General features: G+C 42.4%; 1 protein-coding gene across 1 annotated transcript; it reads right to left on the reverse strand.

Moving 5' to 3' along the window:
• Window positions 1-10,852: 10,852 nt before the first annotated feature.
• On the reverse strand, window positions 10,853-11,515 carry LOC128052311 (interferon tau-like). The gene has a single exon (XM_052644823.1). It carries the CDS (start codon window positions 11,513-11,515, stop codon window positions 10,853-10,855), a length of 663 nt encoding a protein of 220 aa, XP_052500783.1.
• Between the last annotated feature and the right edge of the window lie 3,781 nt (window positions 11,516-15,296).

Consider the following 15,296-nt stretch of genomic DNA (forward strand, 5'->3'; position numbering starts at 1 on the left):
TCATTAATCTTAAGCATCTCCTTTAGCTATACTCTGTACAGTGGAATTAAGTAACTTATCTAATTATGTGACACCTGATTGCCCTGATAGACTATAAGGCAGTAATGCCACATCTGGAGTGTCCAGCAAGTTGTTGTTGTTCGGTCACTAAGTCATGTCCCACTCTTTGCGACCCCATGGACGGTTGTAGCCTACCGGGCTCCTTTATCCATGGGAATTTCCAAAGTATTTGGAATTTCCAATAGTATTTGGAATTTCCAATAGTATTTGGAATATTTCTTCCCAGGCAAGAATACTGGAGTAGGTTGCCATTTCCTTCTCCAAGGGATCTTCCGAAATCAGGGATCAAAGCCATGTCTCCTGCATTGGCAGGAGGATTCTTTATCACTGAGCCTCCAGGGAAGTCCTCGCTCTGTCCCAGAGCCAGTTCTAAGTGTGAGTAGATGTAGGATTTGAAGACTGTGTCAGAAAATGATGATCTTCTGAAAACAAAGGTAGTAAGAGTACATTTTAAATGGATGCTTTATCCTTCAGGATAATTTCTAAAAATAATATCTTGGATGGGAACAGGTCCAGTGAAAGTGACCAAAGGTCCAGTTTAAGTGAAAGTGAAAACTGCTCAGTTGTGTCTTACTGTTTGGGACCCCATGGACTATATATACAGTCCATGGAATTTTCCAGGCTAGAATACTGGAGTGGGTAGGCTTTCCCTTCTCCAGGGGATCCTTCCAGCCCAGGGATCAAACCCAGGTCTCTGCATTGCAGGCAGATTCTTTACCAGCTGAGCCACGAGGGCAAGAATACTGGAATGGGTAGCCTAGCCCTTCTCCAGCAGGTGTTCCCGAACTCGGAATCAAATCAGGATCTCCTACATCCAGAGCTCCTACAGACCAGGAGCTCTACAGACTGTGTAGAGCTCAACACAACACCATCTAAAAGACAAGACTGGAAGCAAGCAAGTGTAAGGGGAACTGCATCCTCTTCAATGGTACTGTTGTAATGACTGTAATGTCTTTGGAACGGTGAATGGCACTTTTGTGATAGAGAAGAATGGGAATTGGGAAGTAAGAACTTGCTGAGTATTTCTCTAAGACAGGAGGCACATTGTCAGAGGAGAGGGCTGGATCCAGGGCTTGAGACAGTGGGCATGGGGGCAGGCCTGCCTGGGTGATGTCCCAGCTTCAGTCTGCATTGGCTCTATGACCTTCAGCACCTCAGCTTTCTCCCCAGTTACATGGAAATGATGATCCTGTCTATTCCACGGGCTTGTTGCGATGATTGGATGGCCTCACGTATTTCTAACAATGCCTGGACAAATAAGCAGGCATTATTTAGCCATTCCCCTGTGGGGCAAAATTCACACATCCAGCTATGGGCACTGGATAGAATTTCCCTGAGATGACCTCTTCCCTTCCTTGAATTCTCAGCTCATTTCTGATCTCATCTCTTACGCGAACCTGGCGCCCTGTCCAAACGACTAACATCTAGTAGTTTCCAGATAGCAGCTGGCCTCTCACACGTGAATGAAGTGGCTGTCCAGTCTGTACCCCAGTCTCTCTTCAGTGTGAGTTAATAGGACTATATCCGCAGAATCTGATAACCTCCATAGGGAGTGAAAAACAGAGACAAATAAATAGATTCTTAGATTTAGCAAAGCTGACAACTAGCCTTTTAGGTGAGCACTCTGCCTTGGAGCCTGCTGCCCTGCTCTGGCTCTGTCTGCAGCTAAGCAATCTCACTTGGTGTCAGGGGACGTTCAGCTTTAAGGGATCCAGTATGTTATTCTTTTCTTTTGTGTGCCGTTTCTCAAGGATTCTCTGTTCCTTATTAGTTCCTGGAACACAGGAGCGAGCAGAGCTGCATGCATTTCTCACGACTGAGATCATGAGAGCGGGCACCTGCTTGGATCCCTGCAGTGACTCCCTTCAGTGACCTTAATTAAATGTAATCTACTCAGTTATGCCCCTCTTACTCAAGATATTGAATGCTTTCTGACCCTTTGAAGATTGTTATTTGCTTGGCTTTGTTTTTGCTCAATTTTTTTTACTGCCTAAAGCTGCCTTGTATGAAGATATATAAACATGAATTTCTGCAAATAAAGCACCCTTGTTTCACTCGAGACTTGGGTCCCCTGCATCCCTCTTCTCGTTGACTCCAGTCCCCAGGTCCCGGTCTACAAAGACCGTGACAACCTGGGGTGGTCTAAAATCTGTCACACTGTAGAGCTCTTCATCCCTGATTTTTAGTTAAGTGATATTTTATCATTTGCACAGAGAAGACTATATCACTTTCCCCCCCAATATCAGTGTTTACTTTCCATTTGCCTTTGTGCATTCAGTTCAGTCACTCAGTTGTGTCCGACTCTTTGTGACCCCATAAACTGCAGCACACCAGGGCTCCCTGTCCATTACCAATTCCCAGAGTCCACCCAAACCCATGTCCATCGAGCTGATGATACCATCCAACCATCTTATCCTCTGTCGTCCCCTCTCCTCCTACCCTCAATCTTACAGCATCAGTATCTTTTCCAATGAGTCAGTTCTTCACATCAGGTGGCCAAAGTATTGGAGTTTCAGCTTCAACATCAATGCTTCCAATGAACACCAAGGACTGATCGCCTTTAGGATGGATTGCTTGGATCTCCTTGTAATCCAAGGGACTCTCAAGAGTCTTCTCCAACAACCACAGTTCAAAAGCATCAATTCTTCAGTGCTCAGCTTTCTTTATAGTCCAACTCTCACATCCATACATGACCACTGGAAAAACCATAGCCTTGACTAGATGGACCTTTGTTGGCAAAGTAATGTCTCTGTTTTTGAATATGCTATCTAGGTTGGTCATAACTTTCCTTCCAAGGAGTAAGCTTTTTATTCCATGGCAGCAGTCACCATCTGCAGTGATTTTGCAGCCCAGAAAAATAGTCACCCACTGTTTCCGCTGTTTCTCCATCTATCTCCCATGAAGTGATGGGACCGGATGCCATGATCTTCGTTTTCTGAATGTTGAGCTTTAAGCCAACTTTTTCACTCTCCTCTTTCACTCTCATCAAGAGGCTCTTTAGTTCTTCATTTTCTGCCATAAGGGTGGTGTCATCTGCATATCTGAGGTTATTGATATTTCTCCTGGCAATCTTGATTCCAGCTTGTGCTTCTTCCAGCCCTGCATTTCTCATGATGTACTCTGCATAGAAGTTAAATAAGCAGGGTCACAATATACAGCCTTGACATACTCCTTTTCCTATTTGGAACCAGTCTGTTGTTCCATGTCCAGTTCTAACTGTTGCTTCCTGACCTGCATACAGGTTTCTCAAGAGGCAGGTCAGGTGCCCATCTCTTTCAGAATTTTCCACAGTTTATTGTGATCCACACAGTCAAAGGCTTTGGCATAATCAAGAAAGCAGAAATAGGTGTCCTTCTGGAACTCTCCTGCTTTTTCGCTGATCCATCGGATGTTGGCAATTTGATCACAACTTAGTTTTACTTTCCAGGAATGTTCAATGAAGGAGGAAAGGTTTGATATCTTGAAAAATCACAGAGGAAATATATTACCTCGTCTTTTCACTTACATTTTCTCTTCCCTTTTTTGGTTAACAAACCTCAAAGTGGAAATAGAAAAGATTGCAGGATCCTTAGGACCACTTTTACAAATTGAAACTACAAATGCCAAGCAAGAGGTAACAATATGAAAATTATATATATGTAGCACATGAAGAAATGGCTGCTTAACCATTGGAAAGATCCCCTGGAGAAGGAAATGACAATCCACTCCAGTATTGTTGCTGTGAGAAGCCTATGGACAGAGGAGCCTGGCAGACTGCAGTCCATGGGATCCCAAGGAGTCGGACATGAAAGACAGCAACAACCATTGCATGGACACAGCTAGGACAAGGGTACTGGCTAAGACAAAGAGGTGCCCAAAAAGCAGCAAGTCATTCTAACCACTTGAACACCTGGACAGGAGTGGTGGCTACACTTTAGTCTTCTTGAGGGTAACATTGGAGGTTTAATCATCTTGATATAGCCTGAGTTCAGCAGAATGATTGGCACAGAGTAAGTGCTCAGAAATTTTCTCAATTGAAGAGGGTAAATGAAACCAAATATGACAAATTATAAATTTCTGCAGCAGAGCCAAATGCGAGATCCATGCATATAAAGCTCAGGTATCTCTCACACCTAATTAGCTCTTCCAAGAGGGTATCTAGAGGCAGGAGAAAGAAGACCTTTTAAAAGAAGCCTAGCAAAGTTTCCTTCAAAGTTGCTCTTATCAGGAAGTAAGATCCAGATTAGTTCAGTTCAGTTACTCAGTCGTGTCTGACTCTTTGCGACCCCATGAATCGCAGCATGCCAGGCCTCCCTGTCCATCACCAACTCCCGGAGTTTGCCCAAACTCATGTGCATCAAGTTGGTGACGCCATCCAGCCATCTCATCCTCTGTCATCCCCTTCTCCTCCTGCCTCCAATCCCACCCAGCATCAGGGTCTTTTCCAATGAGTCAACTCTTCGCATCAGGTGGCCAAAGTATTGGAGTTTCAGCCTCAGCATCAGTCCTCCAATGAGCAGCCAGGATTGGTCTCCTTTAGGATGGACTGGTTGGATCTCCTTGCAGTCCAAGGGACTCTCAAGAGTCTTCTCCAACACCACAGTTCAAAAGCATCAATTCTTCAGTGCTCAGCTTTCTTCACAGTCCAACTCTCACATCCATACATGACCACTGGAAAAACCATAGCCTTGACTAGACAGACTTTTGTTGGCCAAGTAATATCTCTGCTTTTGAATATGTTATCTAGGTTGGTCATAACTTTCCTTCCAAGGAGTAAGCGTCTTTTAATTTCATAGCTGCAATCACATCTGCAGTGATTTTGCAGCCCCCCAAAATAAAGTCTGACACTCTTTCCACTGTTTCCCCATCTATTTGCCATGAAATGATGGGACCGGATGGCATGATCTTCGTTTTCTGAATGTTGAGCTTTAAGCCAACTTTTTCACTCTCCTCTTTTACTTTCATCAAGAGGCTCTTTAGTTCTTCATTTTCTGCCATAAGGGTGGTGTCATCTGCATATCTGAGGTTATTGATATTTCTCCTGGTAATCTTGATTCCAGCTTGTGCTTCTTCCAGCCCTGCATTTCTCATGATGTACTCTGCATAGAAGTTAAATAAGCAGGGTGACAATATACAGCATGATGTACTCCTTTTCCTATTTGCAACCAGTCTGTTTTTCCATGTCCAGTTCTAACTGTTGTTTCTTGACCTGCATACAGACTTCTCAGGAGGCATTTCAGGTGGTCTGGTATGCCCATCTCTTTCAGATTTTCCAGTTTATTGTGATCCACACAGTCAAAGTCTTTGGCATAGTCAATAAAGTAGAAAAATATTTTTCTGGAATTCTCCTGCTTTTAATCATGATGAATTAGTTTATTAATCTGATTTTGAATTCTGTCACACTGGAATGTGTATAGATTTGGGAAAATTCTGACTGTATTGAATCACATTTGTGCTACTTCATAGCACCTATGGTCTGTTGTTCTTGCACATAGTAGGCACTCAGTAAATGAGGGTATCAAAGGACACACTGAAGAGAACAAGTCTTTAGCACAGTCCCAGGTGCAGAGGGAACGTTTAATGAATGTTACCTTTTCCTATTTCTTTTACTGTTTTTTGAATTCTCTTACTGACTTGAACGAGTGTGTGCATGCCTGCTCAGTTGCTCAGTAGTGTCCTACTCTTTGCAACTCCATGGACTGTAGTTTGCCAGGCTCCTCTGTCCATGGAATTGTCCAGGCAAGAATACTGAAATGGGTTGCCATTTCCTCCTCCAGGGGATTTTCCCGACCCAGGGATGGAACTGGCGTCTGCTGTATCTCCTGTATTGTCAGGCTAGTTCTTTACTGATGAGTCACCTGGGAAGCCCTTTAATGAGTGAGGCCAATCTATTTTCAGTTCATGTTTCCTAAAGCTGTTAATTTGGGCTTCCCAGATGGCGCTAGTGGCAAGGACTAGCTAGACTGGCAGGCTATAGTCCATGGGATCGCAAAAGAGTCAGACACAGCTGAAGAAACTTAGCATGCACACACTCAAAGCTGTGAATTTACCTCAGTATGCAACTTTGCTTCTGCAAATTTGAAGAATAGTGATTGAATTTCCATTACTTACTAAATTTCTCATTTCATTTTTTAATTCTGACTTGACCATAATTTATCAGGATGATTTAAAATCTCTAAATGATTGCTTTTGTGCTACGTTGCTTCCGTTGTGTCTGACTCTTTGCGACCCTATGGACCGCCAGGCTCCTTTGTCCAAGGGATTCTCCAGGCAAGAATACTGGAGTGGGTTGCTGTGCCGTCCTCCAGGGGATCTTCCTGACCTAGGGATGGAATCCAGGTCTTTTATGTCTATCTGCATTGGTAGGCAGGTTCTTTACCACTAGCGCCACCTATTTTCATATTAATTGCAGGCTTTGTGATGTGAGCATGCAACTTATAATATGTTTGCTCTGGAGGAATTATAGGTATTTTCTGGGTAGTCTAATATGTGAGAACTTTCATGGGTGATTTATAAATGTCTGATAGAAGTTGTATTTCCTAGTCTAGGTGATAGTGGCCCTGTATATAAACCTCCGGTTCACAGTCTTTTACACCATATTTCAGGCCTTCTTTTCTCTATTATTTTTCTGTATTTTTTTACCAACGTACAGCACTGGACTAAATTTCAGTGCTACCATGTTTCTGTTTGCATTACTACATATTGCTGCATTTTTCCCACTAAATCTCCTATAATATTTGAAATTTACTTCCATGCTTTTAAAATTTAATTATAGATCCAACTGTATTTCCATGTATATTGACCTTGTTTCTCAAATGAAACATGTTTTTATTGAATTGTCCTGGATGTTAATGACATTACTATTGATATTAATTATTTATCAAGATCTCATTGACGTTAACATTGCCACCTCTAATTACATCCTTCATTATATTTTCTTGCTCTGTATTTGCCCATCTTTTTTGTTGTTGTAGTTTTAGTATTAATAAGTATTTAGTATTATTTGAATTTCGGCTTTTCTTCCTCTTCAAGGTAATAGTGGGGTTTATGTTTAAAGCAATCAACAGATGTTTTCATTCATAAGTAGCTTGTATTTATTATCTTGAGTGCTGTATATCTGGGTCTTAAGTGCATTGGTTTCTGCTTCACTGTTAATATTACTTTTACATATTCTTAAAGCTACTGAATTAATTTATTTTATTATTTATCTGGCTGTGCTGGGTCTCTGTTGCTGTGCGGGCTTTCTCTAGTTGTGGTGCTTGGGCTTCTCATTGCAGCAGCTTCTCTAATTGAGGAGCAGGGGCTCCAGGTGCACAGGCTTCAGTAGTTGCAGCTCATGGGCTGAGTAGTTGCGACTCCCAGACTCTAGACACAGGTTCAGTAGTTGTGGCTTACGTGCTTAGTGTCTCTGAGGCATGTGAGATCTTCTTGGACCAGGGATCAAACCAGTGTCCCTTGCATTACAAGGCAGATTCTTAACCACTGGACCACCAGGGAAGCCCTTTTACATATTTTTTTTTGACACTTGTCATATTCCTTTCAATTCTCCATTGCCATTGATTTAAACCCAGTATACTTTTGAAAGCAATTTAGAGTTTCTCTTAAGTTTTGAGTGAAAAATTGCAAAATTAAAACTGCAAAAATTAACCTATTGGGGGAGTTCCCTGGTGGTGCAAAATCACTGCAGATGGTGATTGCAGCCATGAAATTAAAAGATGCTTACTCCTCAGAAGGAAAGTTATGACCAACCTAGATAGCATATTCAAAAGCAGAGACATTACTTTGCCAACAAAGGTCCATCTAGTCAAGGCTGTGGTCTTTCCCGTGGTCATGTATGGATGAGAGAGTTGGACTGTGAAGAAAGCTAAGTGCCGAAGAATTGATGCTTTTGAACTGTGGTGTTGGAGAAGACTCTTGATGGTCCCTTGGTCTGCAAGGAGATCAAACCAGTCCATCCTAAAGGAGATCAGTCCTGGGTGTTCATTAGAAGGACTGATGTTGAAGCTGAAACTCCAATACTTTGGCCACCTGTTTCAAAGAGTTGACTCATTGGAGAAGACTCTGATGCTGGGAGGGATTGGGGGCAGGAGGAGAAGGGGATGACACAGGATTAGATTGCTGGATGGCATCACTGACTTGATGGACATGAGTTTGAGAGAACTCCGGGAGTTGGTGATGGACAGGGAGGCCTGGCATGCTGCGATTCATGGGGTCGCAAAGATTCAGACATGACTGAGCAACTGAACTGAACTGAACTGAACTGGTGGTCCAGTTGTTAGGACTTCCACTGCTGTGGGCCTGGGTTCAATCCCTAGTCATGAAGCTAAAATCCCACAACATGCATAGCACAGCCAAAGATAAATAAATACATTTTAAAAAGTAATTTTAACCGATTTTACTGTTCCCTTCTAGTTCTTATTGGGGCTCTTGCTTTTAGCCAATAGAGTAAGTGTTCATAGGAGACATGATGGGAATGGTTATGCACATGAATTTATGTTCAAGTATCTGTATGCAGGTCAGGAAGCAACAGTTAGAACTGGACATGGAACAAGAGACTGGTTCCAAATAGGAAAAGAAGTATGTCAAGGTTGTATACAGTCACCCTGCTTATTTAACTTATATGCAGAGTACATCATGAGAAACGCTGGACTGGAAGAAACACAAGCTGGAATCAAGATTGCCGGGAGAAATATCAATAACCTCAGATATGCAGATGATACCACCCTTATGGCAGAAAGTGAAGAGGAGCTAAAGAGCCTCTTGAGGAAAGTGAAAGAGGAGAGTGAAAAAGTTGGCTTAAAACTGGGCATTCATAAAACGAAGATCATGGCATCTGGTCCCATCACTTCATGGCAAATAGATGGGGAAACAGTGGAAACAGTGTCAGACTTTATTTTTGGGGGCTCCAAAATCACTGCAGATGGTGACTGCAGCCATGAAATTAAAAGCTGCTTACTCCTTGGAAGAAAAGTTATGACCAACCTAGATAGCATATTCAAAAGCAGAGATATTACTTTGCCGACTAAGGTCCGTCTAGTCAAGGCTATCGTTTTTCCTGTGGTCATGTATGGATGTGAGAGTTGGACTGTGAAGAAGGCTGAGCGCCAAAGAATTGATACTTTTGACCTGTGGTGTTGTAGACGACTCTTGAGAGTCCCTTGGACTGCAAGGAGATCCACCCAGTCCATTCTGAAGGAGGTCAGCCCTGGGGATTTCTTTGGAAGGAATGATGCTGAAGCTGAAACTCCAGTACTTTGGCCACCTCATGCGAAGAGTTGACTCATTGGAAAAGACTCTGATGCTGGGAGGGATTGGGGGCAGGAGGAGAAGAGGACGACAGAGGATGAGATGGCTGGATGCCATCACCGACTCGATGGACGTGAATCTGAGTGAACTCCGGGAGTTGGTAATAGACAGGGAGGCCTGGTGTGCTGCGATTCGTGGGGTCGCAGAGAGTCGGACACGACTGAGCGACTGGACTGAACTGAACTGATAAACAGACAAGAGGTTCTAAAAGACTAGTGAAAATAAATTGACAGTTTATTTAAGAAAATAAAAACGTGTTAATTTTGAATGTGCTTAGCATGATGGTTGGAGAAGGCGATGGCACCCCCTCCAGTCCTCGTGCCTGGAAAATCTCACGGACGGAGGAGCCTGGAGTGCTGCAGTCCATGGTGTCGCTGAGGGTCTGACACGACTGAATGACTTCATTTTCACTTTTCACTTTCATGCTTTGGAGATGGAAATAGCAACCCACTCCAGTGTTCTTGCCTGGAGAATCCCAGGGACGACGGAGCCTGGTGGGCTGCCGTCTCTGGAGTCATACAGAGTCGGACACGACTGAAGCGACTTGGCAGCAGCGGCGGGTACCATAGCAAAGGTATCCCTCTTTTTCCCCCTGAAAATTACCTGTAAAAATTACCTGCAAGTATCTTCTGATGTGAGAACCCAGTTTTCCATTACTTCTTTTTGTATTTTTTAATATAATTGAAATTTTAAAAAAATACATTATTTTTATGTATCATTCTCTATGAGACGGAAAGTTTCAACATAGAAGGTACTGAATTAAATTTATTTATCAGTGTTTCTTAAGGCAATTCCACCATCTGCCACTTTGATACTCAATTAATACATGTGACGTGAACTGAATGAATGAATGAGTAGAGAAGTGTTACCATCAGTTACTCACTTTTGTTTAGAATACTGAGGATTGAATTTAGGTGTTAAGAATAAACAGACTCAGTGTCTGGATTTCTACACAAAGACCACTGCACAAATATGTTTCCAGTGAGGCAGTGGAGATCTTCGCCTGTGGAGATTTCTTTCATCAAAACACAGGATTTTCTACTTAAATACTCATTGCTGGATTAGTTCATTTTTGGGTTTATTCAATCATTCAGTAAAAATATGTTTGGAAATGCCATCCACTAAAAGAGAGCAGAATAAATTTGATCTCACACACACAAAAAGAAAACTAAAAGTTTGATAAGAATTTAATAAATAAAAAATCATATTTAATGAAATGGAAAGCTGAACATATTTCCTAAATCTTAATACAATGTGAAGGCAAATATCATTATATGAAAATGTAAATATGACAAGAACAAGTATAAATAATAAATAACTCAGGGAAATAATTGCTTAAGGACTAATGACCCTAGAGCTAAGTTTTTAACATCCTTGCTTAATACTACAAAATATATGCTTAAGTAATTCAGTAAATTTTGTGGCTAAAGCAGAAATCAGAAACTTCTGAAATGACCACAGGTGAGTGTGCAAGGCTGATGTGAGATCTTAGTGAGTGAGAGTCATTTCAAGGTGAGTTCAGGTCTCCACCCATCTTTCTTAACCTTTCTTGCAAGCTGGCTGATGACGAGAGGGCTTTCATCATCTCCACTCTGAGGATTTCCCAGGCGCAGTCGCTGTATTCCTTCTCTTGCAGGTAGACACGGATGCCCTGGAAGTACCTCTTCACGGCCAGGGTGGGGCCCGTCCTTCTCAGGCCAGAGTCTTCCTCTCCCATCACCTGCCCCAGGCAGGCGTCCAGGTCGTCCAGCTGCTGATGGAGTCCAGTGCGGAGCTGCTCCAGGAGGGTGGTGTCCCAGGCAGCAGAGGAGCGCTCTGTGTGGAAGAGGTTGAAGCTCTGCTGGAGCATCTCGTGGAGCACAGAGATGGCCTGGGCCTCCTGGAGCTGGCCGCCCTCCACCATAGCCTGGGGGAAAGCGAAGTCTTTTCTGTCCTGCAGACAGAAGCGAGGGGAGAGTCTCCTCATTTGGCCCAGGAGCCTGAGGTTCTGGCTGCCAATCAGCATGTGGTTCTGAGACAGGTCACAGCCGAGGGATCCTCCCAGGCTGTAGCTGACCAGCACCAGGGCCATGAGTAGAGAGAGCACGAAGGCCATGGGGAAGATGCGGCTGCTGCTGGGCTGGCTGAGACGGCGTCTGGGGGAACCTTGAGGTAGGTTCTCTGATGCCATGCTTTCTAAGTGAGGCCATTAAATAGGGAACATGGTAGTTTTCATTTTCTAGTCATTTCTCTACACTTTTAGTTCCTTTTTTGATTTTCATTTATGTATTCACAATATGATCAAGGAAAATGTCATCAATCTAAACTATTAATTTTGTGTATTTCCCAATAACTTCCTATGTGCCCATCCAAATGGATATTTATCAATCATATGAGAAAGGTCTTTTTCTTAACTCAGGAGTGATGTATATGTGTAATTACACACATTATTGCTTTTTGTCTCTCATGCTGTTCTCCTCTTGTCCATAAACACATCTGCAGCCCTGATCTTAGGCTCTACTTTTCCCTCTTACTTTACATAGGAAACCAGTCTCCCTCAGCTCTATATTTCTGTATTTATAAAGTATTTACCAGTTCCCTCTGGTAATTAAGCTCTTTGAAATAAATGATGTTTGTCTTTAGTGTTTGATTTAGAGAAGATTCTGAATATTATGAGTCCATGAGCTTCTCCTATGTTTCTCTTCCTTCTAGTACACGTTCCTGCAGGTCCATGTGGTTGTGCTTCAGGGAACCATGGAGTCAGGACTATTGCAGACATGACGCTTTCTTTCCACCATTTTCATACTGGAGACCTATTGTCCTTCACTGGCTGGGCCAATACCCGCAGAAGAATCCTGGTTCTTGTCAGGGAACATGGGTGAGGAGACTAATTCCAGGATGGTTGTATTTCCCCAGCAGCACCTCACTCACAGGGATATCACATGGCGCCACCCCCTGTCCTCTGGGTGACAGAGTCCCCGTGCTCACCTGCTGGACTCCCTCCCTGCAGACAGGCTCACCACAGCCTGAGGATGTGAAAAATCTCCTTTCTGTGGAGGGCTTGTTTACTTGTTGGAAAATAGATGGTCTTCCTAAACCCCCACCTTCTCCTCTGGAATGTTTGTGTGAAGGACCTGAGTTCCCAGTGGTGACCCCTCTTCTCCTGGCCCATATCCCCAAGTGTCCTAAGTGTCAGTATTGCCCACATGCTGAGAATAGGGTGCACTTGTGCAAGTAGACAGAGGAATTATCCAACTGCCATTATTTTACCTTTAGTAGAGAGAGAATTTTCATTTTACCAAGGATAGATTTTATCATTCTACTCTCTTAATTTTTTGAACACGTGTGATGTTCAGAGTTTCTGAGTTGGAGGAATGAGATTCAGTGGTGTTGCTGTCTCTCATCAGAAGTTTATGTCACAGAACCCAGTGAGCTTCAGTTGCTCCTTCAGTCAGTTGATTCCACTGGGCTCCTTTGTTCCTGTGTCTCTGTCTTCCTCTGAGAATGCAGGGCAGTGAGACTCACGCTACTCAGTCGAGGGAAATAGCCTTCTTTCTTTGCTTGTGGGTGATTCTTCAGTTGAAGTTGTTTTAATTTATATTGACATACTGGACAAGACTAGTCTCACTGCTCCTGCTCTAGTCCTAATTCATGATGAGGTGAGAAAAATAAAAGGAAGTAAAGAAAGCCAGAGGGGCTGTACTCTATCATTTTCAAGGCTTTAGATTTTTTTGTTTTTCTTTGTACCTTTCCTAGAAAGTAAAATTCGAGATGAGAAAACCAATGTAGACCAAAAGAAAACCAATGTCAATCTGAATGTCATGAATATGAAAAAAGGGAAGTGGCTTTCCCCTGACACAATGACGTATTCTGAGTTAGCAAACTTCAGTGCAGCACAGCTGGGGACATGCTGAGGCAGAGGGGAAGGATGAGGCCAGTATGAACAACAGAAAGGCTGGGACAGAGCTGCGTCTGCCAAAAACTCAATGAAGGAAAAGTTCTGGGTCGGTTTACTGCCCTTTGCTTTGCAAGAGCAGTGGCCTCATTTTTCTTTCATTTAATCCATGTAAGATCAGTTTCAGGAGAGAAGGAAGAAGTCACAGCCATCAGCTCACAAGGAACTGAGAAGCAGAGCCTCAGCTGGTGAACACTAACCCTCTCTGGCAGAATCGTGGGGACCAGCCTTGCTGAGCGTCTGTCCTGGTGATAGATCCGCTCAACAATGAGAAGATGCTTTGTGAAAGCTAGAATTAAATAAAAGGGAATCAGGTAATTCCAAAGATCATTATGTTAATTTGGGTAATAGTAATCATAATATTAAAAAGTAATAACTGAAGTTTGTTTGCCACTGATGGACTCGCCATTTTAAGCTCTTTAAAATATTAACTCAGTTCTCTCATTAACCCTATTTGGATCACACCATTTATACAACTGGTGAGAAATGTCAATCTAGAGCATTGAACTATTCCTATTCCCAATGTACCAAATACAAAGGTACACCTAAGGAGCTTTACAATGATTTGTCTGAACAAGCCCATTAAAAGAGTGAAGGGTTCACATGAACATGATACTGGGAAACCAACAAAATAAGTTGAAGGAGGAGAATGAGATGACAAAAGCCCTTAAATCCCCTGCAAATGCTAAATGGCTTTGTAGGGCAATAAGGGAGGTGGTCTTAAATCTAGAGAAATCTCTTTAAGGTCTAATCAAAACAGACAAAATTGCTATTGAGTAGTTAGAGGGGAATAGATTTTTCTGCTAATTGAAAAAAATAAGTAAATGAGTGGGACTTTGCTACAGGTGAGGATCTGGCCCTTTCACACTGTTTCCTGGATTCAGTCCCTGGTATGAAAAATGACGTCCCGCAAGCCATGAGGTGGTAAATCTAAGATTTTATGAGTGATTTCTTCAATGAGATATAGTAAAATCACTTTATTAACCCTATAAGGGCTGACCCCTGGGATCTTTGTATTTTAAATTCTTGACTTTTCTTGTGAGTTTAAGAACAAAAGAAGAGCATCAATTTCCAGCCACATGAACCCTGACTTTTCTCCTTTAAGATGACAGCTAAAACGTCACTTGGCATCTTGTTCTATACCCATTGTGTTCTTTACCCATTGTGTTCCCTGGCCTCCAGCAGGCTCTGATAGAAGTTCAGGGTGGAGATCAGGAAAGAGGCAGTCTGTGCTCTGGGAAACTAACGCAACAGACCAGCAGAGAGTTAGGTAATTTTCCTGAGAAAAAGTTATGAACCGTTTTTGCAACTTCTCATAGGTAGAAGAGCACTACAATCATTCATGGAGATGCCTGTTCCTGCTGACTCTCAGCCACCTTCTACCAAGTGATGGCGTGTAACCCCTTTACCACACTCACATTTATATACTGACCCCTCTAAAACCTTGAAGCAGTTCCTCAGAGCTACATAGACTCTCTCCTCTTGGCTAGAATCCTCAGTACGTCCACCCGAAAAACTGAACTCCTGGCAGTCATGTTGCCAGTATTCTTTCATTTGAGAAGAATCCTTTGTGGTGTTCCCTCCCTTTTAAGGTTGAGGTCATAGGGCTCAATTTTAAGTCCTTTTCTCATTTTATACTCTTTTCCGATTTGAGCAGTTTTTCTGTTCCATGCTTTCTATTTAATGGAATTGCTTGTAAATTGCCATCTCCAATATCCAATGGACATTTGCACTGATATGTTTACTAATTACCTATAGTAGCTAACTTTTTATATCCTCCACAGCTTGGTCCATATTCTACTGGCAGTATTCCAATTTTCTCCCTTTTATTGTGGAACTCAACCTAACTGATATTCATTTCTGCTACTAATTAGTACTATTTTTAAAATAGTTAACATTTTAATATGAATTAACTGATTATTGATTTGATATAATTTCCTTTAAAAAATCAAAGTAACAAAAATGATTGAATTAGTTATGTTTATATCTAGGTCTTGAGGGCAACACGCAACCTGGC

The sequence above is a fragment of the Budorcas taxicolor genome, chromosome 8 (genome assembly GCF_023091745.1).
Source record: "Budorcas taxicolor isolate Tak-1 chromosome 8, Takin1.1, whole genome shotgun sequence".
Lineage (NCBI taxonomy): Eukaryota > Metazoa > Chordata > Mammalia > Artiodactyla > Bovidae > Budorcas > Budorcas taxicolor.